The sequence below is a fragment of the Trichosporon asahii genome, assembly GCF_000293215.1.
Source record: "Trichosporon asahii var. asahii CBS 2479 unplaced genomic scaffold scaffold00075, whole genome shotgun sequence".
Lineage (NCBI taxonomy): Eukaryota > Fungi > Basidiomycota > Tremellomycetes > Trichosporonales > Trichosporonaceae > Trichosporon > Trichosporon asahii.
Window position 1 is genome coordinate 1,268,231 of NW_014040850.1, and position 26,890 is coordinate 1,295,120.

At 58.5% G+C, this 26,890-nt stretch overlaps 13 protein-coding genes and 3 non-coding genes across 16 annotated transcripts; 6 read left to right on the top strand and 10 right to left on the bottom strand.

Annotated features, from left to right (window-relative positions):
• Positions 1 to 325: 325 nt before the first annotated feature.
• Positions 326 to 1,581, top strand: A1Q1_06005 (uncharacterized protein; the record flags this gene model as incomplete). The annotated part of the gene is made up of 4 exons (XM_014321214.1): positions 326 to 606; positions 781 to 1,147; positions 1,237 to 1,437; positions 1,540 to 1,581. 4 exons carry the CDS (start codon positions 326 to 328, stop codon positions 1,579 to 1,581), a joined length of 891 nt encoding a protein of 296 aa, XP_014176689.1.
• Positions 1,582 to 1,742: 161 nt separating this feature from the next.
• A1Q1_t439 lies at positions 1,743 to 1,833 on the top strand. Its single transcript has one exon. It is a non-coding gene; the product is annotated as a tRNA-His (tRNA).
• A 1,996-nt stretch (positions 1,834 to 3,829) lies between these two features.
• On the bottom strand, positions 3,830 to 3,918 carry A1Q1_t457. Its single transcript has one exon. It is a non-coding gene; the product is annotated as a tRNA-Lys (tRNA).
• A 493-nt stretch (positions 3,919 to 4,411) lies between these two features.
• Positions 4,412 to 5,868, bottom strand: A1Q1_06006 (argininosuccinate synthase; the record flags this gene model as incomplete). The annotated part of the gene is made up of 3 exons (XM_014321215.1): positions 4,412 to 5,351; positions 5,485 to 5,738; positions 5,797 to 5,868. The coding sequence occupies 3 exons, from the start codon at positions 5,866 to 5,868 to the stop codon at positions 4,412 to 4,414; spliced, it is 1,266 nt and encodes a 421-aa protein (XP_014176690.1).
• Positions 5,869 to 6,440: 572 nt separating this feature from the next.
• A1Q1_06007 (Tgs1 protein) lies at positions 6,441 to 7,683 on the top strand (the record flags this gene model as incomplete). Its single annotated transcript, XM_014321216.1, has 2 exons — positions 6,441 to 6,936; positions 7,385 to 7,683. 2 exons carry the CDS (start codon positions 6,441 to 6,443, stop codon positions 7,681 to 7,683), a joined length of 795 nt encoding a protein of 264 aa, XP_014176691.1.
• A 264-nt stretch (positions 7,684 to 7,947) lies between these two features.
• Positions 7,948 to 8,361, bottom strand: A1Q1_06008 (uncharacterized protein; the record flags this gene model as incomplete). The annotated part of the gene is made up of 1 exon (XM_014321217.1): positions 7,948 to 8,361. One exon carries the CDS (start codon positions 8,359 to 8,361, stop codon positions 7,948 to 7,950), a length of 414 nt encoding a protein of 137 aa, XP_014176692.1.
• Positions 8,362 to 9,560: 1,199 nt separating this feature from the next.
• A1Q1_06009 (uncharacterized protein) lies at positions 9,561 to 10,342 on the top strand (the record flags this gene model as incomplete). The annotated part of the gene is made up of 2 exons (XM_014321218.1): positions 9,561 to 9,840; positions 9,879 to 10,342. 2 exons carry the CDS (start codon positions 9,561 to 9,563, stop codon positions 10,340 to 10,342), a joined length of 744 nt encoding a protein of 247 aa, XP_014176693.1.
• Positions 10,343 to 11,482: 1,140 nt separating this feature from the next.
• A1Q1_06010 (uncharacterized protein) lies at positions 11,483 to 12,901 on the top strand (the record flags this gene model as incomplete). The annotated part of the gene is made up of 2 exons (XM_014321219.1): positions 11,483 to 12,040; positions 12,092 to 12,901. The coding sequence occupies 2 exons, from the start codon at positions 11,483 to 11,485 to the stop codon at positions 12,899 to 12,901; spliced, it is 1,368 nt and encodes a 455-aa protein (XP_014176694.1).
• Positions 12,902 to 13,584: 683 nt separating this feature from the next.
• A1Q1_06011 (uncharacterized protein) lies at positions 13,585 to 15,785 on the top strand (the record flags this gene model as incomplete). The annotated part of the gene is made up of 8 exons (XM_014321220.1): positions 13,585 to 13,665; positions 13,708 to 13,926; positions 13,976 to 14,519; positions 14,628 to 14,688; positions 14,761 to 15,043; positions 15,097 to 15,228; positions 15,400 to 15,511; positions 15,550 to 15,785. 8 exons carry the CDS (start codon positions 13,585 to 13,587, stop codon positions 15,783 to 15,785), a joined length of 1,668 nt encoding a protein of 555 aa, XP_014176695.1.
• A 301-nt stretch (positions 15,786 to 16,086) lies between these two features.
• A1Q1_t456 lies at positions 16,087 to 16,179 on the bottom strand. The gene has a single exon. It is a non-coding gene; the product is annotated as a tRNA-Ile (tRNA).
• A 673-nt stretch (positions 16,180 to 16,852) lies between these two features.
• Positions 16,853 to 18,196, bottom strand: A1Q1_06012 (beta-lactamase; the record flags this gene model as incomplete). The annotated part of the gene is made up of 3 exons (XM_014321221.1): positions 16,853 to 17,012; positions 17,058 to 17,953; positions 18,014 to 18,196. The coding sequence occupies 3 exons, from the start codon at positions 18,194 to 18,196 to the stop codon at positions 16,853 to 16,855; spliced, it is 1,239 nt and encodes a 412-aa protein (XP_014176696.1).
• A 751-nt stretch (positions 18,197 to 18,947) lies between these two features.
• A1Q1_06013 (uncharacterized protein) lies at positions 18,948 to 19,448 on the bottom strand (the record flags this gene model as incomplete). Its single annotated transcript, XM_014321222.1, has 1 exon — positions 18,948 to 19,448. One exon carries the CDS (start codon positions 19,446 to 19,448, stop codon positions 18,948 to 18,950), a length of 501 nt encoding a protein of 166 aa, XP_014176697.1.
• Positions 19,449 to 19,972: 524 nt separating this feature from the next.
• Positions 19,973 to 20,926, bottom strand: A1Q1_06014 (uncharacterized protein; the record flags this gene model as incomplete). Its single annotated transcript, XM_014321223.1, has 4 exons — positions 19,973 to 20,146; positions 20,272 to 20,427; positions 20,488 to 20,607; positions 20,663 to 20,926. The coding sequence occupies 4 exons, from the start codon at positions 20,924 to 20,926 to the stop codon at positions 19,973 to 19,975; spliced, it is 714 nt and encodes a 237-aa protein (XP_014176698.1).
• Positions 20,927 to 21,019: 93 nt separating this feature from the next.
• Positions 21,020 to 21,658, bottom strand: A1Q1_06015 (uncharacterized protein; the record flags this gene model as incomplete). Its single annotated transcript, XM_014321224.1, has 2 exons — positions 21,020 to 21,403; positions 21,464 to 21,658. 2 exons carry the CDS (start codon positions 21,656 to 21,658, stop codon positions 21,020 to 21,022), a joined length of 579 nt encoding a protein of 192 aa, XP_014176699.1.
• A 615-nt stretch (positions 21,659 to 22,273) lies between these two features.
• A1Q1_06016 (uncharacterized protein) lies at positions 22,274 to 23,044 on the bottom strand (the record flags this gene model as incomplete). Its single annotated transcript, XM_014321225.1, has 1 exon — positions 22,274 to 23,044. One exon carries the CDS (start codon positions 23,042 to 23,044, stop codon positions 22,274 to 22,276), a length of 771 nt encoding a protein of 256 aa, XP_014176700.1.
• Positions 23,045 to 25,173: 2,129 nt separating this feature from the next.
• A1Q1_06017 (40s ribosomal protein s23) lies at positions 25,174 to 26,140 on the bottom strand (the record flags this gene model as incomplete). The annotated part of the gene is made up of 4 exons (XM_014321226.1): positions 25,174 to 25,192; positions 25,243 to 25,493; positions 25,924 to 26,072; positions 26,122 to 26,140. 4 exons carry the CDS (start codon positions 26,138 to 26,140, stop codon positions 25,174 to 25,176), a joined length of 438 nt encoding a protein of 145 aa, XP_014176701.1.
• Positions 26,141 to 26,890: the final 750 nt, after the last annotated feature.

Genomic DNA, 26,890 nt, shown 5'->3' on the forward strand with positions numbered 1-26,890 from the left:
GGGAAAGGGAAAGGGACAGCTAGAGTGGCATCTGTTGAGGCCCCATTGTACATTACTCAGCGGGATGCACGAGCCATAGAGACAAAGCTGCAGTGCGTAGGGTTGGGGAAGAAGCATACTGTGGTGTGGCCGGCCGGCCGGCCGAGGACATGACGAAGTGGCAGAGTGACGCAGTGCGCAATGGGTGGCGAGGAAGCGAGCGGCGACCGGCCAAAGTCCGCTCCCTACCTCCACCGCCTAACCGTCTTCGGGTAGCGAGTTGGACCTTTTGCATCCCTGGCCAACTCTCCTTCTTTGGCCACCTATCTCCCTCAACATCAACAAAATGCGTCCTTCATTATCAGCAGCGCACGCTGTGCGCGCTGTCCGCTCGACATCCTCATCTCGCCTGAACATCGTTCGTCCCGCCCTCTCCGCCCTTCCTTCATGCTCTGCGTCTTCCTCGGCCGTCACCCCCAGGCAGCAGTCCCAAGTCGCCGGACGTCGCACCTTCTTCTCGCTTCCGGACATTAGCAAGCTGGCTGGACTCGTCCCGGGCCAGCAACCTAGTGGTGGCGTGCAGAATGATGGAGAGGAACAGCGGTTTCAGGCCAGAAAGGTTTTCCCGTGAGTTGATATCTGCGGCGAGTGATCGAGAGGAGGAAGGGAGAAGGGAGTGGAGGGACCTGAAGGTTCTCGCTCTCATCACAGCGACTGTACTTTCGGTAACTATTCGCTGGATATTGAGGAGGCGACGAGGCGGCGATGATCGTGAAGAGCACGAGCTTGGGTGAGCGTAAGCGTGACGCTTCCGCCCACTCTACCTCTCGACCTCAAGATGATCCCCGCCATTCGGGGACATTGCGTCACCTTCCCTTCCTGCTTTCTCGTCTGCTGCAAGCTGTCCTATTCTGGAACTGGAGCCCAAGCTGACCCCAGGTACACCCCCGCGCAGCTGTACGAGCTAGTCTCCGACGTGCCAGCCTACGTGACGTTCATCCCCTTCTGCACCGAGAGCACGGTGCTCACCAAGGACGGACGGCCGAACCACGCCTGGAAGCCGGGCCAGGACCCGTTTGAGGTCGAGGCGGAGCTGGCCGTGGGATTCGGGGGACTGGAGGAGCGGTACATTTCCAACGTTGTCGGTGTGCCCTTTGAGCGTGTCTCGGTAAGTCCATCCGCCCCTTCCCCTCTACTCCTCCCTCTCGAGGCGACAGCGGCCAGCTGCGGTAATGAGAGAGCTAGCTGACGCCCCAGGCCACAGCATCCGAGACGACCCCTCTGTTCAAAAACCTCGTCACGACATGGAGCTTCACGCCCGCCGGCCCCTCATCTACCATTCTCAGCATCGACCTCGTGTTCGCGTTTGCGAACCCGCTGCACCGTATTGCGTCTCAGGCTGTTCTGCCCAAGGTGGCGGAGAAGATGGTCGAGGCGTTCGAGACGAGGGCGAACGAGGTCTATGGCAGGCGATAGCGCGGTATTATGCATATACATTCATGGGTATGGGCTGGAATGGTACACACGCAACTCTTACGCGACTGATCCTGTTCCTATCAGGCCACCCTCGAGCTTCACCAGATACTCTCAGCCCTCTCCTAGCAGCTAGCGTTCCGAAGCCCCACATACATCTGAACAGGAAAGCGGGAATGCACAGCACAGCACAGCACAGCACAGCACGGGGCAAGAGACGGCAACGATTGCAACGATCGAAATGGCCGGACGCTCCTCTTACGCCTTCCGGTGCGTCGAGGAACGTACAAGCTCGTATAGTGTAGGTGGTTATCACCGTCCGTTGTGGTTTGTTCTGCACCCCGATCCGGGCTGACCGCTGTTCGACTCAGCGTGCGAGCACGTTTTTGACTGCGTGGCAAGGCGAGGCCGTCAGGCAGAGAGAGCCCATTACCTTTGTGATTCGTGTGAAGCGAGCGGGCGAAGGGGGATCTGCAGAGGAGGAGATTGACGGAAGCTATTGCCCCTTTTGCTTCTTGACCGGATCGATAGTCGCGGCTACGCATGCATCTGCGCAGTACGTCGATTTGGGTGAAGATAATTATAGATAGTGCATACCCATGCATACCCAGTACGACAGTGGAGCAAAGTGAGATGCAAAAAAAGCAGCAGTGCATATATGCATATATGCAGGATGGTGAAACCCGCCCAAAGCAAAAATGAGCGCGGGGAGCCAGGCGCCGAGCGAGGCCTGGTGTGGAGCCCAAGATGGAATCGAACCTAGTACGGGTCCGACTCGACTGGACCGCTTAACCAGGACTTTCCCCCGGCGGCCAATAGCCCGTTGCGCTATGGACTGATGTGAGATTCGGAATGCTGCCGAGAGACCCCCTGTCCCGGCGCACGTGATTGGCCACTGGACCACGCGAGTTAAAAGGGGGGGGGGGGGCACGGTGACTGGATCCAGACAGGCTGGCACGCTGAGCAACATGCAGTCACGTCCTACCTCATGGTCGGAGGCTGCATGGTTTCACATCGTCGGCCATTCATGTACTGCCAAGCAACAAGAGAAGGGGTAGCGGGATCGGGAAAGGTAGTGAAAAATTGGAATGCAAAAAGGGGAAGCCTGGTGTGGAGCCCAAGACGAATCGAACCGAGGTCGAATCACTGGACCGCTTAACCAGGACATTCCCCCGCACCTTTCGATATTGGCCGGTTGGCGAAGGGCTGTTGTGCCAACTAGACGGGTGGGCACGTGACTGGATCCAGACAGGCTGGCACGCTGAGCAACATGCAGTCACGTCCTACCTCGTGGTCGGAGGCTGCATGGTTTCACATCGTCGGCCATTCATGTACTGCCAAGCAACAAGAGAAGGGGTAGCGGGATCGGGAAAGGTAGTGAAAAATTGGAATGCAAAAAGGGGAAGCCTGGTGTGGAGCCCAAGACGAATCGAACCGAGGTCGAATCACTGGACCGCTTAACCAGGACATTCCCCCGCACCTTTCGATATTGGCCGGTTGGCGAAGGGCTGTTGTGCCAACTAGACGGGTGAGGTGAGACCCCCTGTCCGGACGCACGTGATTGGCCAGACCACGCTAGCGTAGTGGACACGTGACTGGTTCCGGCAATCCCGCTACAGCGAGTTTACATGGGGGACAACCACTCGAGCAACCACATGCAGTCCTATTGTCATCTGCATAAAGGGAGGCCAGCTCCCAGGCACTTTCCGAACGCCGGCCTTGGGTGTTGTGCGCTGCATACGTTCTACCTGACGCCACTTGGCCGCCCTTTTTGCAGTTGACAAAAGTCTCGAATGGCAGGCTGCTGCTGCTGCACTACAGCCCCGTGGGGCTAGCTCGACAGTGCGACTTTCCTTTGCTAAGCACGCATGTGCAACGTAATATCAGGATGGCAGGGGGTCTCGAGGTAGTGTATGTATCCAAAAGTACGGGAGTGCATAGGTGCAAGAATGGAAGACACGCAAAAAGGCAAAAATAGAGCGGAAGCCAGGTGCAAGGCGAAGCCTGGTGGTGGAGCTCATGACGAATCGAACCTAATACCGGTAGGACTTCACTGGGCTCATTAACCAGGTCATTCCCTCGGCAACCAATGGCCATTGCGCTAAGGACTGTTGTCCAATTGGGAGGGCTGGGGTGAGACCCCCTGTCCGCCGGCACGTGGGATCTGATTCCGTCAGGAGCGCCCCCGCCCGGCTCGGAAAATTGCACCCTGCGGAGGACCGGCGGGATCAAAATTTTCGTTGTTTGGGCGGCCGTCCTCCACCGACCACTTCGTCCTGGCGGTGGCACTCGTCCTCCAGCCCTGGGATATTGCAGAGTAGGACGGCCCGCCGCGCACCCTCGCGCTTCGCGCTCAGCTGCATGGGGACAAAAGAGAAGCCTCGTATGGGGCTCGAACCCATGACTGTGTGATCTATCGGCATAGAGACTAAGAGTCACACTATCTACCGACTGATATAACGAGGCTAACTGGTGGTGTTGACGGGGAGCAAACGCGGTCGCTGATGAGGCCGCTGTTCCTCAGAGAGCGATGAGGTTACATTCTTGCAGGATGGCGGTGATTGCGCACAATGGCCTATCTGTTGTGATGATGGATATACAGCCTTTCAGTCAAGGGGGTTGGGGGTTGGAGAGAAGAAGTGGGAGGAGACTTCACAGGAGGGAAAGGTTTCGAGGAGGCGGCTGATGTTCATGTGATATTTGTTCGACACTTCACGCTGTTGACTGTACATAACTTGGCTGACGTCCCAGCGGACAAAGCCGATGCACGCATGGCTCGCTTGGCAGTGTAGGCCGAGCGCAGCTCTGGGCTGACGTATGTGCGTCAGTCCGCTTGCTCGTCGCTCATTCAGTCAGCTCCTCAGGACTCTCGCCCTACCGCTTCGCGGCAGAGCTCGAAAAATGCTTTATGCTATTATGTATGCATGCTACTACAACGCCCCGGCCCGGACTCTCACACTTAGTCGCGGTGGTAGACGTCCTTGGGGGTGAGGCCGTCCTGGCCGCGCTTCTTGTTGGCGCGGCCCCAGGCCTTAATGCGGATCGACTCAATCTCGATGAAGCCCGAGGTGGCAGTGGGCTCGAAGCCACCAAGCTCGTCCATGGAGGAGAACTTGGCGTCGTACAGGCCCTCGTCGGCGTCACGGCCCTCGACAATGACGTTGCCCTTGTAGACGGCGAGACGGACGACACCGTTGACGGTCTTCTGCGAGGCAGGGATGGCAGCGGTGACAAACTCGCGCTCGGGGGAGAAGAAGAAGCCGTTGTAGAGAATGTTGGAGAAGGCAATGGTGACGAACTGGTCACGGAGGGCGCGGACGTTGCGGTCAAGGGTCATGCCCTCGAGGTCCATGTGGGCGACACGGAGGATGGTGCCGGCGGGCGACTCGTAGCATCCACGCGACTTGACGCCGATGAAACGGTTCTCGACAATGTCGATACGGCCGACACCGTGCTTGCGAGCGAGCTGGTTGAGGGCGAGGAAGATCTCGACGGCGTCGGTAACGACACGGCCGTCGGCGGGGAAGGTGACCTTGGTCGGGATACCCTTGGTGAACTCAATGTTGACCTTCTCGGGGGTCTCAGGGGCCTTGCGGGGGTCGACAGTGAGCTTCCACATGTCCTCGGGGGGAGTCTGGTCCGGGTCCTCGAGGATACCGGCCTCGTACGAGATGTGGAAGAGGTTCTCGTCAGTCGACCAGGGCTTGGCCTGGGTCTGGGTGACGGGGATGCCGTTCTTGGCGGCGTACTCGAGAAGAGCCGAGCGGCCAGCGAAGCGCTCGTAGAAGGTGGGGTCACGCCACGGGGCAATGACCTTGATGTTGGGGTCAAGACCGTAGTAGGCGAGCTCGAAACGGACCTGGTCGTTGCCCTTTCCGGTGCATCCGTGCGAGACGTAGCTGTGGGATGTCAGTGGCTTGATAAACACGAGGCTGCGGGTAGGCAGCCCCATCTGCTGGCGCTCCGAGCTCAGTTTCGACCGAAAAGTTGATGAAAACAACAACAGAGCTCAGAGCCAGCCTGGTGACTCACTCGCAGCCCTCACGCTTGGCGACCTCCATCATGCCACGGGCAATGACGGGACGGGCAAGCGAGGTACCGAGGAGGTAGACACCCTCGTAGATGGCGTTGCACTGGACGGCGGGGTAGATGATCTCCTCGACGAACTCGCGCTTGAGGTCGACAAGGAAGAAGTCGACGGCACCGCAGTCCATGGCCTTCTTGCGGGCAGCCTCGAAGTCCTCCTCCTGGCCCACATCGGCCATGAAGGCGGCAACCTCGTAACCCTGCTCAATGAGCCAGAGGAGGATGCACGAGGTGTCTGTTGTCAGTTGACTATCGGACCATGGGCAACATACCAAGACCACCAGAGTAGGCGAGGAGAACCTTGCCCTTCTTCTCGTTCTGAGCAGGCATGCTGTTTTTGTTTTGGGTTGTTGTTGTGGGGGAAACTGGGGAAAGAGAGGATGGAGTAAAAAGATCTCCACGGGTGATAAGGATTTGCGGACGGGCGGTCGCGGAGTCTGGTCGAGACGGCTGGTTGTCCGATCCCCCCTTGTAACGTAGGACCGACTCGAAAAGTTGGTGCCGCAGGCACCAGCAGGCTAGCAGAAGGGCTCAGGGACTCACACACTTGGCCGGCCGGCAGCAAGCAGTCCCCAGCTCCGATAAGTGCCGCCCCGCGCCTCCTTCTTCCATCTGGGTATTCACCGTTTTCGTCCAGACGTCCAGACCACAACTCCCCGGTATCGGGCGGAATTAAACTTTCGAGCGACTCGCCTGAATCCAGCGGACTCACTCCCGGAACGCGACACGCGTGCCGATTGAACCCTTGCACGTGACCTTAACGTCATACAGCCGTGCCTGACGTAACTTTCGAAGCTTCGCTCGTCCAGAACAACAATCACAGATCTCGCACTCGTCCGCTCTCGTTTTGTGTGTGTCTATCCTCAGCCTTCGACTAGAGTTCCCACAGCCCAAAGTCCGCCATGACGAAGAAGAAAAAGGGCGGAAAGGGCAAGCGTCTGTCCATGTTCTCGGCACTGCCGCCGACACTGAAGCGGGCTCTGCGCTCACAGCCAAGGCTGGAGAGCGTCGTTGCGACGACGATCGTGCATCGACAGGAGGAGCAGCCGACGGCGAGGCTGCTACCAACGCAGCCGCCAAGCGAGGTTGATGAGCCGAAGGGGGGAGAGCTGGACGCTGAGAGCGAGTCTTCCGACATGGACATGGATATGGACAGCGATAATGACGCCGCCGCCGCCCTTAGCGACAACGGCAATGACAGCGACAAGGAAAACGTCCGCCCTGCGTCTGCACGACCGGTCGAGTCCAGCAGTCCGTCAAGCAATACTGGCTCCGCAGTCATCTCCCGACGAGTGGAGACCGCCCCGCAGGAGGCGAACGCCGATCATCCCTGGGACTGCACAGGCCTGGTCCCCCGCTACACTGACGCTGGCGCCCTGCCCAAGGAGTTACGCAAATGTAAGCTGGTTTCCTTGTCTTCGAGCTAACCGCAGACTGGTGGCAGCGGCACTCGCTCTTCCCCGCGTACTCCCGCTTGCCGCTGTTGTTAGACGAGACGGGGTGGTTCAGCGTGACGCCAGCCGAGATCGCGGCGCACATCGCAGAACGCTGCCGCGCCGACGTGGTGCTGGACGCCTTTTGCGGGCTTGGTGGCAATGCGATCGCGTTCGCGCGCACGTGCGAGCGCGTCATTGCCATGGACAACAATCCCACGCGTTTGAGGTTGGCGAGGCACAATGCGCTCTACCACGGCGTCGCGGACCGGATCGAGTTCGTGCTCTGCGACTTTGTGCAGTGGGCGCGCACACATGCCGAGTCGGGGCATGCGGAAAGGGAACCCGTCGATGTCGTGTTTCTCAGCCCGCCTTGGGGTGAGTTTATGTGAATGGAGGAAGCTGACAGTCAGGCGGACCGGATTATCTCGCCTCGGGCACTTATCCCCTCTCCGCCATCGAGCCCATCCCGGGCGACGAGCTGTTCGACCTCTGTGCACCCATCTCGCCCAATATTGCTTACTTCCTCCCACGGAACGTGGATGTGGACGAGGTCGCGGCGCTTGCGCAAAAGCTGGATATGCCGCAGGATGACGCACCCGATGGCGAGCGGAAGCGGGATAGAGAGTGGGTTGAGATCGAAGAGGAGTGGGTCGGGGATAAGCTCAAGGCCGTCACGGCTTACTATGGCGCGCTCGTTTCGGGTGCTTAGAAGGAGTCTCGCATATCTGTTGTACAAGTTGCTGTATGTACTACAATCATAATATTGACAACACGTTTCGTCGCTTTGTGGTAGGTTCCGGGTCGGGTCATGAACATGCAGACTTGGGTGGCGCGGACTGGCCGGCTGGGAAGAAAGGAAGGCCGGTCGATGGCTATGTGACTGCCGGTCCGATCGTGGAGGACATAGAAGGTGTAGTCCTTGCGCTCGAACTGCAGTTAGCTTGCCTATACCCGTCGTCCAGCTCACACTCAGTTAGTATCGGTACATGCCTGGACGCAGGAAGTGGTCGAGCAGCCCATGCCGGTGGTAGTAGCTGGGTTCCATGACCATAGGCGGATACCCGTAGGGCTCGTAGTAGCCCATCCCTCCGACCATGCCGCCCATCATGGGGTATCCGTAGCTGCTGTAACCTCCATAGCCTGCGCCGTATCCGTATCCAGCACCATATCCGTATCCACCGTAGGGATATCCACCATACGCGTAGGGGTCGGTGGCGTAACCGCCATACATGGGGTAGGGAGTCATTGACATTCCCATACCCATCATGGGGTCGACGTAGGGCATCGAAGCAACAGGAGTAGCGTATCCGTATCCGTGTCTGTGACCGTGGCCGTGGCGATAGTCGTCGTCCCAGTACGAGTGACGAGAGTTGTAGTGGCGACCCATGCTCAAGGCTTGTGGGAACGGTTATATGTTTGAGGAACGCGAGAGAGGGAAGAAGTAACGGTGCGAGCGTGCGCGTGTGCGCGAGGCCGTGCTCCGGTGCCGCTGTGCCGGGGAGCCGGTGGGGGATCAGGCTGGCGGGTGAGAGACAGGGAAGCCGGAAAAGGGAGGGTAGTGGAGACGATGAGGAATCGAGGGAAACGGGTCGAGGCTGCGAGGCTGGGCTCTCGCTGGCTGACTGGCGACTCTGGCGAGGGGAGAAGAACGAAAGGGTTAAAACGCAGTTACCTCGCTGTGTATCAGCGACGGGTGAAGCGCTGGGCTGGAGGGTAGATCCACCTGACCTACGCGTGCGACCCGAGGTGGCACGGTGGCAAACCACCCATGAACACACGCGAATCCGACGCACAGATACTCTGACGTATCCAACATTGGATTTTCGAAACACTCCTCCCATGGCTTTTCGCAGTCGCCAACTGCACACTCCTCGACAGACTACATTCCGGCGCTTCTTCGGCGCCCTTATCTACCTGACCTTTCACATCTCCTCTCAGCTACACAACTGATGTCAGTCTACGAGCGAAGGCTGCCTCCATTCAAGTTGATGTCTTCTTTCCGGAACGCACAGGACAGGTGGCGATCAAAGCGGACGCTCGGATCATTGCGTGCCTGCAGTGGCGTCGCGGATGACATTCAAGCTCCGGCCTGACCCCGAAGCTCTCATTGTCAACTACGGCGGCAAAGCCGGTTTCACGCTCTCCTCATTGTTCTACTCAACTTTGGGAGAACCCTGGTGCGGCCCCGCATCGCTCGGTTTCCCCTCAGACAGGTCATGCCGCCTTCCCCGTTTTCCCTGCACTTTGATACCAGGTGGAGAGCAACTCACCCCTCCTCTGACCTGCTGCAAAAACTCACTCTAAAGCCTGGTTCAGCTTCTGCCGCTTACACAGTTGGGGAAAGAAATCCACATCCACTGCTGAGTGGCCATCGGTGTATCGCGACAAGAGCTATTGACCACATCTGATGAAGAGAAGATGAAGCCTGTGCTCACACCTTGGCTTCGGAACCGGACGGTAAACCAGGCTGCGGGCTCTTTAAGAGCACAAAGCGACGCCGTCGACACACACGCTGTTAGGTGCACCCCTCCGCACTTTCAACATCGGCGACGATCACCTTCCTTCCACACAGCAACACGACCAATCATGCTAGTAGCAGCATTCGTGGCGATTTGCCTCTTGAATGGTGCAGTATCAGCCCCTCTTGACGATGTCCTCCCCATCGGACCCGTGCAGATGACGGTATGGGAGGTCTTGATCGGTGTCAAGCGTCAAACTGGACGGAATTGCCCGCTTGGCTACAAGCTCTGCGATGACGGATGCGCGCCCGTCGTAAGCACTTGCTGCGGTGACGGCGATGGCTCCTACTGCCGGCTCGTCGAGTACTGCACACTGGGAGGCTGCTGCCCTATGCTACGGCAATGTGGTGAGTGCCATCGCAACAACGTCGCTGACCCCTCGCAGGAGGATACAACACGGAAACCTCTACGCACTATGGAAGCTCAGAGCCAACTCGATCAGCAGGCCGTCCCAACACTGAGCCAACATCTGATCTGCCGTTCGGTACCGACACGTTCAGCCCGGCTCCCACGAGCTCGTCCAGTAACGCCCTTCCCGGGTCTGGTGTCTCTGAGCCTACCTCCGCCGCCCGCTCCTCCAGTTCCACCGGCCAGCTGCCCGAGTCTGGAACTAGCTCGGCCTCTAAACCAAGCCCACCGTGGGCCGAGACCGCTCCAGACACCACCATCACCGTGGTCCTCGATCCACCTGCGCTCGTTTCTGCTTCGAAGACTGCAGACTATGTTGTCCCCAACGATCTGAACCAGCCTTTCCCTGGAAGTAGTGGCAGTACGTCGTTGACTGTCTCTGTTGTTCTCGTAACCGTTTCACTCTCTTTAACCATTGGCTTCCTCGTCCATAACATGTAGACTGGCGGAGGATTTCTCCGGACGAGAACAGTGTGTTCATATCCAGATCCCCGGAACCTGACTCTTCAGTGAACTCCTAGTTTTCGCATGGTTGTGACAACGATTGTAACTCACACAGTGACTGTAAGCACCATGGCTTAACCGAAGCGAGAGTCTTTGCTTCAGAGACTTTCGCTTCGATTAAGCCAGTAAGGCAGCTCTTCGTGGACAAAGATCACTCAGACCTCCCCTTAAGGACGGATAAGTTTGGTCAGCCTTGTTCCTTTGTCGCGTAAAGAAGCAAGGCCTCTCAGGGGTCTTTGATACACCCGAAGGGCATCGGACGACGCGTTTCGGGCTAATAGAGTCGTATCAGACCGACACGGACCAAGCTGAAGCTTGATGGCGCTCGTGATTTCAGCCAGGCTCTCTTCAGTCACCACTGCCACACCCCTGATATCTGACAGAGTGCCACTTCCTGGCGGACGGTTGCTGAGCCGACTGAAACTCTTGTGCAAGATAGAGATAATGTATGCAACATGCATGATGAAGCCACAGGGGACTCCGAGGAGCTTGGGCTAGATAACCGCGCCACGTCCTTGACTGAACAAGGAAGAAGGACTGAGCGCGCAGCATTGCGGCGCCGATTGGTGATCTGGAATCCGCACAGACCAGCTGATTTTCGATCCATGCGGAATGGATTCCGCAATGATGTTGCTCCTCCACTTCATCCTGCTGTACTGCTGTGCGGCTGCCATGCCCCGAAAGTCCTAAAACTCTTGCGTCGTCGACTTACCCCAAGCTCACCACTCCTTCCTTGTCTCCTGCGGGCGGGAGTACAATGCACTTGACAATCGACGAAAGAGACCAGACGAAGGCTCGGCGCCGAGCAAGAAGCGCACATCAAGGGGAAGATGAGCGGCGTCATAGACTGACTCAGCCCGTCTCACACATGGGCCACCGCGGGGGCGGCATGGCGCAGCCTGCATAACGCCCAAACACAAGTCTTCCTCGCTCTCACTCCACTCGACACGGTGTGTCGCATTCCGCTGCAGTGCCAGGTCATCACATGCACTCCCATCATCGCGGGGGCGGTATCACAATGCTTCTGGCCTTTCAACACCACCCTTCAGCACCCAATCGTTGACCGCACCCTTAACAATGCCGAGCACAGGCTGTCGCCCGCGCACACCCACCGACACGGGCCTGGAAGGCGCGAAGGGCCTGCCGCCGCGACCGAGCCCCTACGTTCGACAAAACTCTACTCCCTCCACCGCTCAATCTCAACCTCCCACCAGCAACAGAAGAACATGGGACCACTTGCGAGTCACCAGACCCCCACCGAACAATCGACGGACATCTGATCCCCTCGCTACCTCCTCGACCTTCGCCCAACCCCTTGTTCCCCGACCGTCTCTCTCTGTGACATCGACGCAGGTACCGACCAAGCTTCCTCCGCCTAGCCCGAACTATGTCCCGCGCCAGAAGCCGCAACCCGTCCAGCCTGTAAAGATGGCTACGATGGTCGACTGCTTCAGCCAGACTGAAGAAACGATCCGCGTTGATCGAGGTATCCAGTCCTCCAAGCCTGACACGATGTCCGCAAGTGTGCACGCCGACCTCATCGCGGCGACGAACGTACTCCGCGGAACCAAGTTCACGGTCATGGCGGGTACCTTCAACGTACCTGACTTGCAGCTGGTTTCTACATACTTGCGAGTGAGCTCATGAGATTCCTCCGATAGCTGACGGCAGGTGCACGGCGGCCAGATGAAGGTGGTCGGGAGCGAGGACGGCCCAGATCCGCGGACAGACTATGTTCTGGTGCCCACAGTTGCGCAGACTAACCCCGACCGCTCGGCTGCCGTCATCGAGCTTCTGGCGCAGGAGAACAGCAAGTGGCATCGTTACCCGGCAGTGACCTACGAGTGGATCCTGGAGGGCGTGCGAGTCGGATCTCTGCAGAACACGAACTCGGACGACCCTGACCGACATAGAATCGAGGCGATCCTGGAGGAACTGGTGGCGCTGGAGGAACTGCATCTCTCAACTAGAGATGAGGTGAGCTGCGTCCGCCTTCGTCAAGCTAACAAGCAGTTGATGAACGATGAAGCTGAACGCCGACTCCTCGTCTGCCAGTCGATGATGGTCCGACTCTTCCGCGTCATGCTGCCCAACACCCCCATGTGGCGGGCCATGGGAGCTGGGGTAGCACCAGACGTCGGCGTCATGACGAACGAGGAGCTGGTGCAGTCTGTCGAACTGGCATCGCACTGGAAGGATCCGGCGCCGCCGACGTGTGCCCCACCAGAGCGAGAGGAGTGGAACGACAACGCGCTCGACATCTTCCTTGGACAGGAGAGCGAGGAGTCCTGGGACACCGACACGAACGCCGTCGACAACAACATCGCCGGCTCCAGCAGCAGTCGACGCGAAGCGTCCAGGATGCAGATCGACAGCGACGGGTCGGAGTTTCGAACCGTTCGCTTCCACACGCCAACGCCGCCACCCTTTTCTCTTTCAAATGGCCAAGGCTCGGCCCAGAAGCCAATCGTCATTGACGACTCGGACGACGAGTAAACCGTACGCAGAACATCGAAGTATCATCCAGTTGTATTATCTTTTTAGCATCAGTTATGAAATGTCTATCGATTGTGAACAGTCTGGGCTACATAAACTAGTGCCTGGTGGCGTTGCTTGCCTTCGTTCTGGACTTCAGTGTCAGCGGTTGAAAATGTCTGACCTAACGATCAACACCAGCCTCCAGGCACTCGATGAGCTATGAGCTCGCACCGTTCGTGCTCCGCAGCAACACATGCACGCGAGACACTTGTGCGCTCCACTCGCACTCGGATCTTGAAGTCAGATCCTTTGTGGGTCCCGGTAGATCATCTTGACCTCCACTACTTGGTGCGCAGGCCCGCAGGCGCACAAAAGTCACCAAGTCACCAAGTGGGGCAAGGTGTGGTGATCTCCCAGACACCGTGCCCCCCGGCGCGTATCACGCACAGACAACTCCTCTCTGTCACTTTGTTCCTCGCTGACACATCCGTGCACCTTCCCCCTTTCCCCGCCGAGTTGTCTCGCAGCCCTCCCTCCCTTCATCCCTCTCCGTCTACATATCAACACCATCATCTAGTTCCCCCTTGCTCTGTTCGCCTCTGATCTCATCTCGACCTTCCGCCGGCCACCGTCTGATTTCAACTGCCCTCCCTCCTAAGGTCCCTGACTGCATCCCTCCCTTTCAGTAACGCCACTGCGTCATGAAGGCCCACGACGGTGTGCGCTTCGCCGTCGTTGAGGGAACCTTCCTCTTGGAAGCTTTCGAGGCTATCGAGAAGCTCGTTACGGTAAGCTGTCAGGCGTTCACGAGCTGACCAGGGCAGGTAGACGGTGGTACGTGTACCAAAGCAGTTGCACCGCCGCCCGACACCGACTTCGTCATCGTTCCCCGTCTCGCCCAAGCCGCAGACCCCAGCCTCGTCACTCGCCTCATCGAGGGCAACCTCGAGGACTGGCGCGGCATCACCCTAGTCACCGCCGAATGGATCAAGCTGTCAACCGAGATGGTTCACAAGTTCAATGAGCTTTACGACGAGTACAAGGTGAGTGCCTTTCACCTCCACAGCTGGTCAAAAGCTGATGTTTGTGAAGATCGGCGAGGCGAAGGACGTGCGCGTGGAGGCTGACCTTGATTTCGGCCGTCCGCCCATTCCCATCGGCAACAATCTCATCGTCAACGTCGAGGAGCTGCCTCAGGATAGCCAGTCTCTCAAGAGCGGCAGCATCAATGGTGACGGCGCCTCTCCCTCCATGCCCTCCACCTCGCTCACTCAAAACGGCAAGGAAGACACCACCGTTGATGACACTCCCAAGCCCGGTTATCCCTTCCCTGCCTCCACCAAGAATGCCGATCCCACCAGCCCAGGCACCCCTACGCCCCCAACTGAGGTTGATACCACCATCAGTGCGCCACCCACGCCGACGAAGAGCAAGAACAAGAATGCGCAGCGCAAGGCCGCTCGCAAGCGTGCTAAGAACAAGAAGAAGAACCTTGGCGAGCTCGAGGAGACTGAGGGCGAGGACGAATCGACTACAACCGACCAGTCGAAGCCTCAGGAACAAGAGCTTACAGTTTGGGACCGTGTTAGGAACCTCAAGAACAAGGACACTGTGTCGTCCATCACCGATCGTGGGTGTAAGCACGTTATCGCAGCGCTAACCCTTCAGGCGCTCCCATGCAGACTATCCAGCTCCAGACGTTCAATGACCTGAAGGAGTGTAACTGGTGTGGCAACACCCACAGCCCCACGGAGTCATTCGAGCTCTGGGGGCGGGTGGCTGACGACGTCTTCCCGAAGCACAGCGTGAGCTGCCTCACGTTACCTTAACTGACATCAGATGCTCGACAACTTGTGGCTTAACAGAGCCATTTCCAGCCGCACCGCCTGGTGTCAACAGCCGCGCCGTGAGAAGGACCAACCTGCGCTTTCCTGGGAGAGCATCCGCGACACCTCCACCCCTGCCTCGGACCGCTTCTTCACCGACGAGCTCTTCGACGCGTACATTCGCTGTTTGAACGATAATCTCCAGGCTTGCGGTGTCAAGGCGCTGGTGCTCGGCACCGCCTACTGGACGGAGCTGCTCGACGAGTGTATGCACAGGCACCCTGCTCGTGGCCCCGTTAGCCAGTATGGGCTGATTCGTGTCGGCCACACAGATGTGAGCTTATAAACCGGGGTCTCGTGAGCTAACTCCAGCTTTCCTTCAAACAGTACGACCGCATCATTTTCCCCATTCGACTCGGCCATATCTGGAGTGTGGCGATTCTGGACGTTGAGCATCGCGTCGTCACCTGGTACGATGCATTTGGATCCGATCAACTCGACCAGAAGGTTGCTTCCAAGGTATTTGCTCTCCTGAAGGCAGCGAGCTGACTCCAGGTCGCTCGCATTCTCGATATCTTAGTCATCACAGACCCCGACGTCGGCTCATTCGACTGGAAGGTTCAGGACGTGCACGAGACGGTGAGGAGTAGCTAGGTTAACTTTGGCCAAGCTGACAAACAGTATGTGCAGGAGCCGGTGAACTATAGTGGTGTGCACGCTGCACTCTCCTGCGAAATTCTGGCAAGGCAGGGCACACACAACGACCACCTTATCCAGTGGCTGATGGTCGAGTTCCGGCGCAGTGAGTTACGCCGTAATTGTCAACGAACTGACAGCCAGCGTGGCGCAGCCCTTCGGTGCCCAAGACGGTCCCCGACAGCTGGCTCCTCCGCGCTATTCGGTGGGTTGTCTACATCTGCGCCAAAGGCGGGTACTGGGATGACGCGTGGGACGCCGACATGCGCCGCTGCAAGAGCCAGTCGCAGGCGTCCAAGGCGTCAAGTGTGCAGGGTCGTCCGGTGGAGGTCAAGGGTCTCGAGATCATCGGCCTCGACAGCGAGGCGGCAACGGCGTAGACCAAGTCCAAAAGTATCAGTAGATCAAGCGAACAAGTAGACAGCAAACATGACAGTTGTACAATAGCCATGACATGCAAAGACTGTTGACATATTACAAATCGCGGCTTGAGTCGAAAATATGATATTGCGGAAAAAGGGAGTTAGCGCCACGCAGGGTCCGTCAGCCAGGGCACACCACCGAAAATGGCCCCGCTACGATCCTCTCACCCAATCCGACCACCACATCTTCGTTTTCTTCTCCCAAACCTTTCTCTACAAAGCAAGCACGCATGCAGCAAAAGAATTGCGCTCTCGCGCTTGACCACTGACAGGATCGAACTGCTGACCTCCGCATGGACTGATAATCGTCAGATTATTAGTACGATGCTCTAACCAGCTGAGCTAAGCGGCCTTGGACGATGGAGTCTCGTGAGGCTGGAAGATGACCGGGGTGCGGGGCTGATTGGCGTTGAGGCGGGACACAAGCACTCACACGCAGCTCGCTGTGTGCAGAGAGGCTTACTAGGGTGGGGAGAGCCTTTGCAATGTCGAAGAGGTGGTTGAGGGCGGGTGGTTTAGAAGGAGGACGTGGCAGTCGTCCAGTGGAGTCAATGCCGTTTGGGCAGCACTTGAGGGGTCAAAACTCATGGGTAGGGTGGAGAGACCGAGTGCTCTGTGACTGAGGGCGGAGAGGGTGGTCAGAGTGAAGGAGCCGCTTCAGGGATTCGGTGGGCATGTTACGAGCTCAGATGCTCGAGGCGGCCTAAACTATGTCCCACACGACTGCCACGGTGACTGACTCTGTTCCAACAGGGCGAAGTCAGTCCGTCAGTCCAAGTCAGTCAGAGTCTCACCGTGACTGACTCGATTCCAACGGGGCAAAGCCAGTCCGTCAGCCCAGGTCAGCCACAAGTCTCAGACGTAATCAGCGCGCTTCCGACTAGGTGCGCGGCCACCCAGCGACACTCTTTCACTGAGGCGGTATAGGGGCAAAGGATATCTGCATCATGATCTGGGTACTTCTGATTCTGCCGGCGCACAGGACTAGCGCCCGACACGGCCACACTGCAACGCCGCAACGCCGCTCAGAGCTTGCTCTGGACGAGGTTGTCGTAGACGGTGCGCTGGAACTTGGAGTAGACCTCGAGGAACTGCGTGGGCACCTCCTCCATGATGTTGGTGCCGCAGATGGCGGCGATGCCGGCCTTGGGGTCGACAAAGTAGTGCGTCTTGGCGACACCCGACCTGTCCGTCAGCTTGTCTCCATACCATTCCCAGCTGCGAACTCACCACCTAGCCGATCCGGGGAGGGGTCCGTCGTCGCTTCCGTTCGCGAGGTAGCACAGACCAAGCGAGTGCGTGACCTTGCCCTCTGTCTGCTGCTTGTCCGTGACGCCCATGAACTCGAGGAAGTCGGCGAGGTCCTTCCGCGGCTGCTTGCCCTCGGGCATCTGGTCGGAGAACACGAGCTCGAACGTCTGCGGCGAGATGATACCGCCCGGCTGCTGACACTTCAGGATACCAGCCAGGAACTTGAGGTAGGCGCGGAGCGTGCCGACCATGCCTGCGCCGCCCGACTGGAGGCCGATCATCTCGGGCGTCATCTTGGCGACATTGCGCCAGCCGGGGTGCAGGATGATGTGCCCCTTTGTTGCGGACGTGCGCGCCGCCATGGACTGCAGGCGCTCCTTGACCTGCTCGGTGGGGAGGAAGGTGATCTCCTCCTTGCCGATACCGAGGGGGCCGAAGATGTGCTCGTGGAAGTACTCGTCCAGCGTCTGGCCCGTCAGGCGCATGACGAGGATGCCCGCCCAGTCCACACCAGTGCCGTACGCGTAGTGCGTGCCCGGCTCGAAGAGCAGAGGGCGGACATAGCCCTCCACGCCAATGTTGGCCTCGAGGAAACCCTTCAGACCCTCCTTCTTCTCGTACCGCTCCAGCACGTCGGGGCGGAGGAAGGCGTAGCCCAGTCCGCTCGTGTGCGTCAGCAGGTGACGGAGCGTGAGCGGGTTCTTGCGGGGGACGAGCTGCGGCTCGCCGTCGTCCGTCCAGCCAGTGATGATTGGCTGCGCCCAGAGCTCAGGGAGGTGCTTCTCAATCACGGACGGGTCGTCGACGGCAATCTTGCCCTGCTCGACGAGCTGGAGCGCAGCGAGCGAGGTGACAAACTTGGTCATCGAGAACAGCTGGACAGCTGCACGTCAGCGAATGCAAGGAAAGAGGAACGTACTCGTCTCCGGGTCGACCTGGCCCGCCTCAGGCTTGCCGAACACCTTCTCTCCCGCACAGGAGTAGTACAGCTCGCCCTCGGGACCGGTGACGCCGAAGTACGTAGCGGGGAGGACGCGGTTCTCAACCGTCTCCTTGAGGAGCTTGTCGAGCGCCTCGACACCCTGCTGGCTGAGCTGAGCTTGCTGCTCCTTGGTCATTGCGTTGTCGTTTATGGAGTATGAGTAGGAGTGAGTGAGGACAAGAAACTTGACTGGAATAGAACAGGAGGAAGGTTGTTGATATCAGTAGTGGGCAGTGGTGACGGTGGAAGGTTAGAAGCCCAGGAGGTCGGTTATCAGTTCCCGACGGCCCGAACACCGATCGGTCGGACATCGCCGGCGGTCATTCGACAGCGCGCGCCCCAGACGATCGCGTGTGCCCTGCGCTGTCATGTCCGGTCCTAACCACACAGCGATGCATTATATGCTTACTAGTCGGTGATCTCGTGACTTGCCCGTGCGCCCGCGAAGCAATTCAACATATCTACATTGCATCGCGGCCTTGGCGCATTGTTCTGGCCACCCGGCGCCCGGCAGCCTGGTTCGCGCGTCGTAGTTCGCCGAGGAATGTGGGGAACCCCACTGTGCTGCATCCAGCTTCCGCAATCCATTCAATATGCATGACTCTTATCAAGTTGCACAAGTCAGTGACAGTGGGCGGGCACTCCATGAACGCAGTGCATCAGCAACAATCAGCCACCCCAGCGAAGTGGAGCTCAGTCAAACGTTCATTCGTTTACTCCGGTTAAGTTACTCTGAACTACAGATCCATTACGCTTCTTTTGTTCTTTCAACCTCGCTCTGTTTCAACAAGTTCACGAACAGAGTATCGACGCCTTGACTAGGGCTCGCTCCGAAAGTCCGGATTACTGGAGGCTTCGGGGCGCTGGTGAGGCCACTGGAGGGCAGCTCATTTGACAGGACCGAAGGTGAACAGCGAGTCGTCGTCCCTGTTGAAGTTCCCCGACACGCGCCAATTCCCATAACCGCCATCGCCAGACTTCTGCAACCACCCCGCAGTCTTGAAAACAACAACGCCAAAGCGCTCCTCGTTGAAGAGATAGTTGTGGGTAGCGGTGGCTTCCAGGGCGCGATCGGGGTCCTCGACCGCCCACGTGAAGCCGCGGCTGCGGTGGAAAATGAAGATATTGTGGTTGCGCCAGCGGTCTTGGCACGCCTCCATGACCTTGGTGACGTAGGCTTCGTCGTTGTCGAGGGGGTCGTCTGAGATGCGGTCCAAAAAGGCCTGCAGAGTGGGAGATTCCTTGCGAGGGAGCAGGGTTACGTCGGCGTTCACAGAAGTCTCGTCGGAGTGGGGCTCGGCTTGAGCGACCGTGTTGGCGTCGAGAGGAGCGCCAGCGGCGGGGCCGAGGAGGGCGAGGGCAGAGGTGACGAGAGGAACGAACAGCATGGTGGAGCTGGGGCAACCTGATGGGCTGTTGTAGGAATAGGGGGGTGGTGAGGAGAAACGGTGAAGTGAATGAGACGAAGATGAGGGCCTCAGACGTCCTTGAGAGCAAGCCTTTTATGCTTGCTGGAGTGCCCCCCCCCCCAGGCATCTCATACTCTCACAGACAGACGCGACACCCTCATCTTTCCCCGACGCTGCCCTCTGCAGCACACCGTCTCCTCCTCCCACTATCAGGACCACCAGTCTTTTTCCGGACTGCCAAGACAAGCGCCCACTGGGTCGCGAAGAGGCATGGCGGTGCCACTGACTCGTGGTTCTTCATGACGCCGAATGACAGCTCGGTAGGCTCGCTCGCTTGCCACCTTGCCACACCCATGAGCCGCCCAGCTGTTGAGGCTTCTCGTCGCGGAGTAGAAGAGAGCGACAGGTCGTGGAGCGATACGGCAGGTGACCCATCGATCTCACGTCGACCAGATGGGTGTGGGTCTCGACCGCCTCGTGCAAGCAATCATGGGAGGATCAACTCATGCGCCATCTTCCCAGGTAACCATTTGCTTCTGTTCGCTTCGCTCGGGTCGTAAGCAAGAAGTCTGCGCTCTGGCTAGCTGAACACGACGGATGGCTGCACGCGCTGTGTGGGCCTGATCGTCGGGATTAGCGCGTGACGATAAGCACTGGTGGTCACTGTCTGCAGGTCCCTGTCAGCCGTCAGTCAAGCAATGATCAGTGGAGGCAGTGCAAGTAGAAGAGGTGGTTGAGTTCTGCAACAGGTAGATGACTTGACCAAACGTTCATTCGTTCACTCCCTATCTACATAGCTTACTAACAAAGTTCGGTCGTCTTGATTGCTTGATGTTTTTGATGTTTTGGACTTAAAGATGTTGGCCGACGAGCGCCTATTGACAACCTTGTGAGTGCTGCTAAGAGCATGCGCGGACTCGAGGGATTGAGCAAGAGTCGCATGGGTGGCGAACGGCGCCTAAGGGGTGGTGAAGACGGCCTTGTTGCCCTCGTTCTCCATGGTGTAACGCCCCCATACCTGCCAGTTGCCGTTCCCACCGTCACCGGAGTTCTTCTCCACGAAGCCTCCGCACTTGAAAACAACGACCTGGAAGTACTCCTCGTGCCAGAAGAGGTAGTGGTGGACGGCAGTCGTCTCCTTGGTGAGCTCGGCGTGTCAGTGCCCAGGAGAAGTCACGGTACTTGTGGAAGACGAAGACGTTGTGGTCGGGCCACTGCTTGGTGCAGGCGTCCATGATCCTGGAGATGTACGTCTCGTCCGACTCGTTGAAGTCGTCCTTGATGTTGGCAACAAACGCCTTGAGCTCCTCAGATTCGGCACGGGGGACGAGACCGAGGTCCACAGTGGTGTCGACGGACTCGGCTCCGAGCTGGACGTCGGCGCCGACTTCGAGAGGGGCAGCGGAGACGGAGCCGAGAACGGCGAGGGCAGAGGTGAAGAGAGAAGCGAGCAGCATTGTGGCGTGGGTTGTGCTGAGCGTTGAGTGAAGAGGCTGAGCGTTGGGCGAGTGAGCGTCTTGAGCGTCTTGAGCTCGAGAAACTGGAGCGAGCTAAGGTTGGGCAAGGAGGGACGGGGAAGGGGACTGGAGAGGGCTAGAGTTGGCTTGCTGTGTGGAGAGAAAGACGAGTGGTGGTTGCTGGTTTGAGAGGTCCAACAGGCGCCTCCTTATATGTCTGCTGGCCCTCGTCTTCTCAGTCGAACCTGGCCCGCGGCGCAAGACCTGAGAATCATGGGCCACACCCCCCTCGCCAGCGATTGTGACAGGCGGGGGGCGATGATGAGCCGCAGCATGGTAACATGAGCAGCACATGACATCCGACGAGTCGGCCTTGCTTGAAGTGTCCGCCTCCCCTTCATCACCACGGTCCGTTCGCCCCGACGATGTGCCTCGTTCATTCGGCACCAATGTGACACAGCGGAGAACCGCTTCCGGCTGGTCGGGGTTAGCAGTCAGTCAATACCGGAAACTAGCCAAGGAGGGAACGTCTCGCACTCGTATCTGCTTGAGTCCGCCCCGTAGATCAGCAGGTAATGAGACATCAGCACCGTCACCCATTGCGGTCGCATACTGAAGATCGCGTCGGACTACCATCACTCCGGGAGGGGTCTCGTGCCAGCCTCCTCCTCGTGCCTCCGCCGAAGGAGGTCGGATTCGGCGGACGCGCAATGGAGGTGATTTCGCACCCATTCCGCAGCTCCGCAGTCTGTCGATTCAACTAATGCGATCCCGCGTCGATCTCCGCACCTGCTGGTGACCGCCGAGGGGTAAAGTAGCGCGTGGTTCATCCTTGCGCCCCTGGAGCGACCTGCCCGCCGGTATGAGTGTCCGCTCAATTTGCCAACGCAGAGCTCGATGCCGTAGACCGCGGAGACGAGAAAGTGTCCACTATATGTCAGTAGATTGGAGTGAGTGTGGCGTCCAAGGCGATGGGACGAAGATTTGAGAAATTCGCGCTGGAGAGAGATGTGTACAACGTCAAAGTAGTCGCGGTCGATGCTCGCTCCTTCGCGATGTCTGAGACGAGATTAGTCACGTGACCGCGAGCGTGGTTGAGAGAGCTCGTTGTGGCGGTCGTTGCGGTCCAGCGCAGCGATGGTGTTCGTTGAGCGCTCAAGAAGAGGTTGGGTAGCTGTCAGTTTGCAGTAAAGAGGCAGGACTTGGTCAAAACGTTCATTCGTTCAAGAAGAGGGTACAAACGACAAAAGACAGACTATGGAAGTGACAGCTGGAGAGTCCGTAGTGTCCTCGACAATGTCCTGAGCGGAGCTTGGTAGACTTGGGACTGATGATGGAGAGTAGAGCCTAAGCACAGCCACAGTCCTGGAAGACAATCTTCTTGCCGCCCTCCTGCTCGGTGTACTTGCCGCCGTAGCCCCAGTCCTTCTCCTTCTCCTTGCCCTGCTCGCCCTGCTCGCACTCGTTGCAGTCCTCAGTCTCAGGCTCGGGCTCGGGCTCCTGGCACTCGTTGCACTCCTCGCCGCCCTCGTCCTTCTTGCCGCCGCGGCCGTTGCCACCGTTGTTGCCCTTGCCTCCCTTGTCCTTGCCGTGACCGTAGCCATTGCCGTTGCCGTGCTCGCCGTGACCCTTGCCGTGACCCTTGCCGTGACCCTTGCCGTGGCCGTCGATCTGGAGCCATCCAGCGCCCTGGAACACGACGACGCCGTACAGCTCGGCCTTGCCCTGGAGCTCGAGAGCCTCAACCTGACACTCCTTGATGCTCTCCTTGCCCTTGACGCCGGCGTCGATCTCAAACTTGATCTTGGCACCGGCGTGTTTCTTGGGGTAGACGATGCAGTTGTGGCCTGGGTACTTGGCCTCAACGGCCGCGACGAGGTCCAGAACGAACTGCGCGCGCGCCTCCTTCTTCGGAACAGACTTGGCGTGTCCCTCGAGCTCGGGCGAGTAGCACGTGCCGATGTTGACGGAGGTGAAAACGGCAGCTTGCAGAGAGGCTTTGAGGTCGTTGCCGAGGTGGACGGAGGCGCCGACACCGACACCGGCTCCGACGTTGAGGGTAGGCGCGGCAGTAGCAAGAGCGGCGAGGGTCGAGGTGAGGAGAGAGGTGAGCAGCATGTTGGTTGTTGAAGTGAGTGTGGGGTAAAGAGCGAGATGGAGCAGCGAGTGTGGAAGCGTTGATCAGTCGAAGCAGAGAGAGGTAGTAGAGGGAAGGCGAGAGGAGGGTTGGAGGATGCCAGACTGCGATGCCGGAACTCAGCTTATGTACCGTGCAAAAGGCGAGAACAGGGCTCGACGGGTCTTGGGCTGTTCTGCCGAGCTTCCAACCTCGATCGCAGGCCGTTGCTCAGCTCCAAGGGATGGACGAAGCCTCTACCAGCACGAGCCTGCGATCGTCTACGTCGGGTAGCGCGTTGCGAGTGGCGCCACCTGCCCGCCAGGACTTGTATGGGTGAGTCGCTTGGCGACAGACCAACGCAATTGTCTCTGAGCTCTCGATGGAGGGTAGCAGAGTCAGTCAATGGAGAGGTCAGTGTCCGTGATTCTCGATTAATTGACGTCGAGAAGCTCGATCAGTTGTTGCAAGGCGACACCGTTGCGTGCAGCTCGATGTGGCTTGCTGACTTTCGTCGCTTTGCGCGCCACTGTCGAGCATGAGCTCGAGCCATTCAGCAGCGCTGCCAGAACCTCGCTGTCGATTGCCACTTGCAGCAGTTTGCCACGCAAGATCGGCAAGGTCGACCCATATCCGACAGGGGTATTCGTGATGCGGTGTTTGCCATGGCAAACGACCGGTGATCCGGCGATGGCAAGACAGCGCGCCGCACGCACCTCCATCAATCGGACTACGGAACGGAGGCGGGCTCGATGCTCCGTATGCTCCATGCGGAGCACTCAGCAGACCCTGCGCCGTGCCGAGGGAAGCGATGCGTGGTTACTGATGAAGCCGATCCGCTCAGCGTGCCAAGACGGTCTTAGCGACGCCGATGAAGCGACTGGGGGAGACAGCTGCTAGCTGCTGGACTGCATGGACTGTCCTGCCTGGCCGAGTCCTGGGCGGATCATCGGTGCCCGGCCCTCTGATCAGCTGGCAGCATGTGGTGCACCCAAAAGCCGGATCGGGGATCAGCGCTTCCGCAGCATTAGGGCAACGCAGGGGAGAGGCGGCGGGCGGTCTGGGCGGCGCAGCGCGCAGCTCCGACAATCCATCTAGGTCTGCGATTGGGACGAGTTCGTTGATCCGTTGAAAGGCTGATCGGCATGCTCAGCGCGCTCGGACCACAGCGGGAGCATGTGTCAGCAATGGCCTTGTCAACCACCAGCCCTTCAAGCGCTCGGACCAGCGGAGGAGCATGTGACCTGGAGACGGAGTCACCCCTTTCGGATGGCCGACGAGCTTGGACCGCATCGTCGGAACCGAGCAACAGCGGTGACTGCTAGTTCATTGGTGTGATCGACTGCTGAGCGCGGGCAGGGGTAGTCGGTACCGAGATCCGGGATCATCGAGGGCATTGGACCGCGGCAGCGACGGACCGAAAACCAGCACGAGGCCGTATCGTGGCTCAACGTGGTAGGTGTGCTCTGATAGTCGAGACCGGGCCCGAAGGCAGCAGGTGAGGCATGACATACAGGTGTGGATGATGAGCGGAACCCATGTCGATCTACCACCAAAACTTGTTCGACTTCGAGAGTGACGCCGCCCGACTGGCCACATCACAGTGCATTGCGAGGATCTGATGATGCTTTCGGGTTTGCAAGGTCGAGTTCGCTCGCTGTTGACAATGCGGGCCGCAAAGCTTGATGCCGGAGAAGGTTGCATCTGTGGGCATAAATTCTGGTGTGAGTGCGTGCCTGATCAGTGGTGGACACCGCCGCCCCTCTCTCTCTGACGACGACAAGGTCAGCAACTCGCAACGTCAGTCTGGTGATGAGGCGTGCTCCACAAGTGCGCTCAGAACCAGCTTCAAGCCCTCTACGCCTCCGCACCCAACCCCCAGACCCATATCCGCTGTGACGGAATTCAGACGACCGGCAAGAAGCAGCTTTAATTAATAGCCTTCGCCGGTCCCGATCCGATATCCGCCGACATTCCCCATTGACAGCCTCCATTGTGCACATCCAAACATTCTTGCCCACCGGTCCCCGCAGTCCTTCAACCCAATCCTGCTGACATCGAGAGTCGTGTTGCAGCGCCTTGCGGTATCCGTATCAATCATACAGTGCATCCCACCAATGTGAAGAATGGATTACGAACGGGGCTTCTCCCTGAGTTTTGTTAGCGCAGATTCCGATGATAACAGCAGCGAGTAACTCACTTCTTCTCCTTCCAGAGAGCGAGGAGACCGACACCGGCGACCTTGACGACCTTGAAGCGGACACCGGGAATGTCACCCTTGGCCTTTCCGCGACGACCGAAACCGGAGATGAGGACCTCGTCGTTCTCGTCGGTGAAGTTCAGGCAACCGTCGTTGGGGACGAAGGCAGTGACCTTCTTGCCGTTCTTGATGAGCTGGACACGAACGCACTTGCGAATAGCGGAGTTGGGCTGCTTGGCCTCAACACCGACCTGATTGTTAGCTTAGGATTCGAGAAGTAAGCTGATGGATGTTGATGAATGGCATAGAACGGCGTAGGATGGTGGGACGGAGTGCGGCGAACAGGCGAAACAGAGGTTGAGAGCATCGAGACTTCGAGGTTGACGATAGCGTTGACAGATTTTTCGACCCTTCGTCTGGGCGGCGACAACGCAGAATTTTCGTCGTTTTCCATAACCTCGCAGCGCTTCTCTTCTCTTCTCGTCGATAATACGTCGATCAATCCCAGCGCATCTAGTCCCCAACTGCAGCCGTTCCCCATCTTCAAGGCGATTGTCGAACATCCGAATGTCTGCCTTCCGAGTCCTCAAGCCCGACCCGTCGCACGTCCAAATCCCATATCCGCCGTGCCAGATCCGTTTCCATTCCGTGTGCCATTCACAACATCCGTGTCGTCCTCACCTTCTCAAGAACGATACCCTTGGCGTGGGACGATCCACCAGTGGGCGAGGTCTTGTAGAACTTGCCGAGGGCGCGCTTGTTGTAGTCCTTGTCGGCCCAACGGTTCTCGCGACGCGAGGTGCGAAGCTTACGAGCGGCCTGGATTCCACCTGTTGTCGCGGTCAGCACATCGTCGAGAGAGTCGTCCGGGACACGTACGAGGCTTGTTGCTGCCCATTTTCGATGATTGAAGGTTGAAGGTTAGGAGAAAGAGAGAATGTGAACGGAACGCAAGACCCGCCGTCGCCCAGCGCCCACTGCCTGCCAACCTGGAACGAGCGAATTTGGCAGGCTTCATCGCCACATGGTTTTGCTTCCGTTTTGTCACGTGATGGGAAGGAACACCTGAAGGAGTTTCGGGGAGGGAAAATTGTTATCGCCGAAATTTACGATGCAATGCATGCGTGCGTCCAAACGATGTGCGAGCCCGTCTGCATAAACAAATGCGCTGCCACTCAGCTCCTCCAGTGACGAATGACCAGGCAGGCTGAGCTTCGCCCTCTGATCGTCACTGCCATCTCGCTATCGTGCCAACTCATCACCGCGTACGCGGATCCGCAGCAGTACTCTCCGTTCAGTCTTTGACAACGTTTACCCACGCCCCACGCTCCCGCTGCCGACCAGTGCGCCGTTCTGGGTGTCTCCTACTCCCACATGCATGCACAAATCGCCTCCGGGATCGCAGTCTCATCGTATGAGCATACGAGATCGTGGCAGACCTCCTTAGCGCAGCTAGCGCGTGTGTGGATGTCTCAGGACGTGATCGCCCGTGCGCCCCTCTGTGGCAATGTGGCATCCACCATGGTCTTCCCTTCGCGCATGAGCTCTGCATACTACGGCTATGCATGCGCGCAACCTGCACTCAGCATACTCATAAGCAGTCAGTAACGTGTGCAGCAAGTCAGATCCCGAGCCTCAGTGACCATTA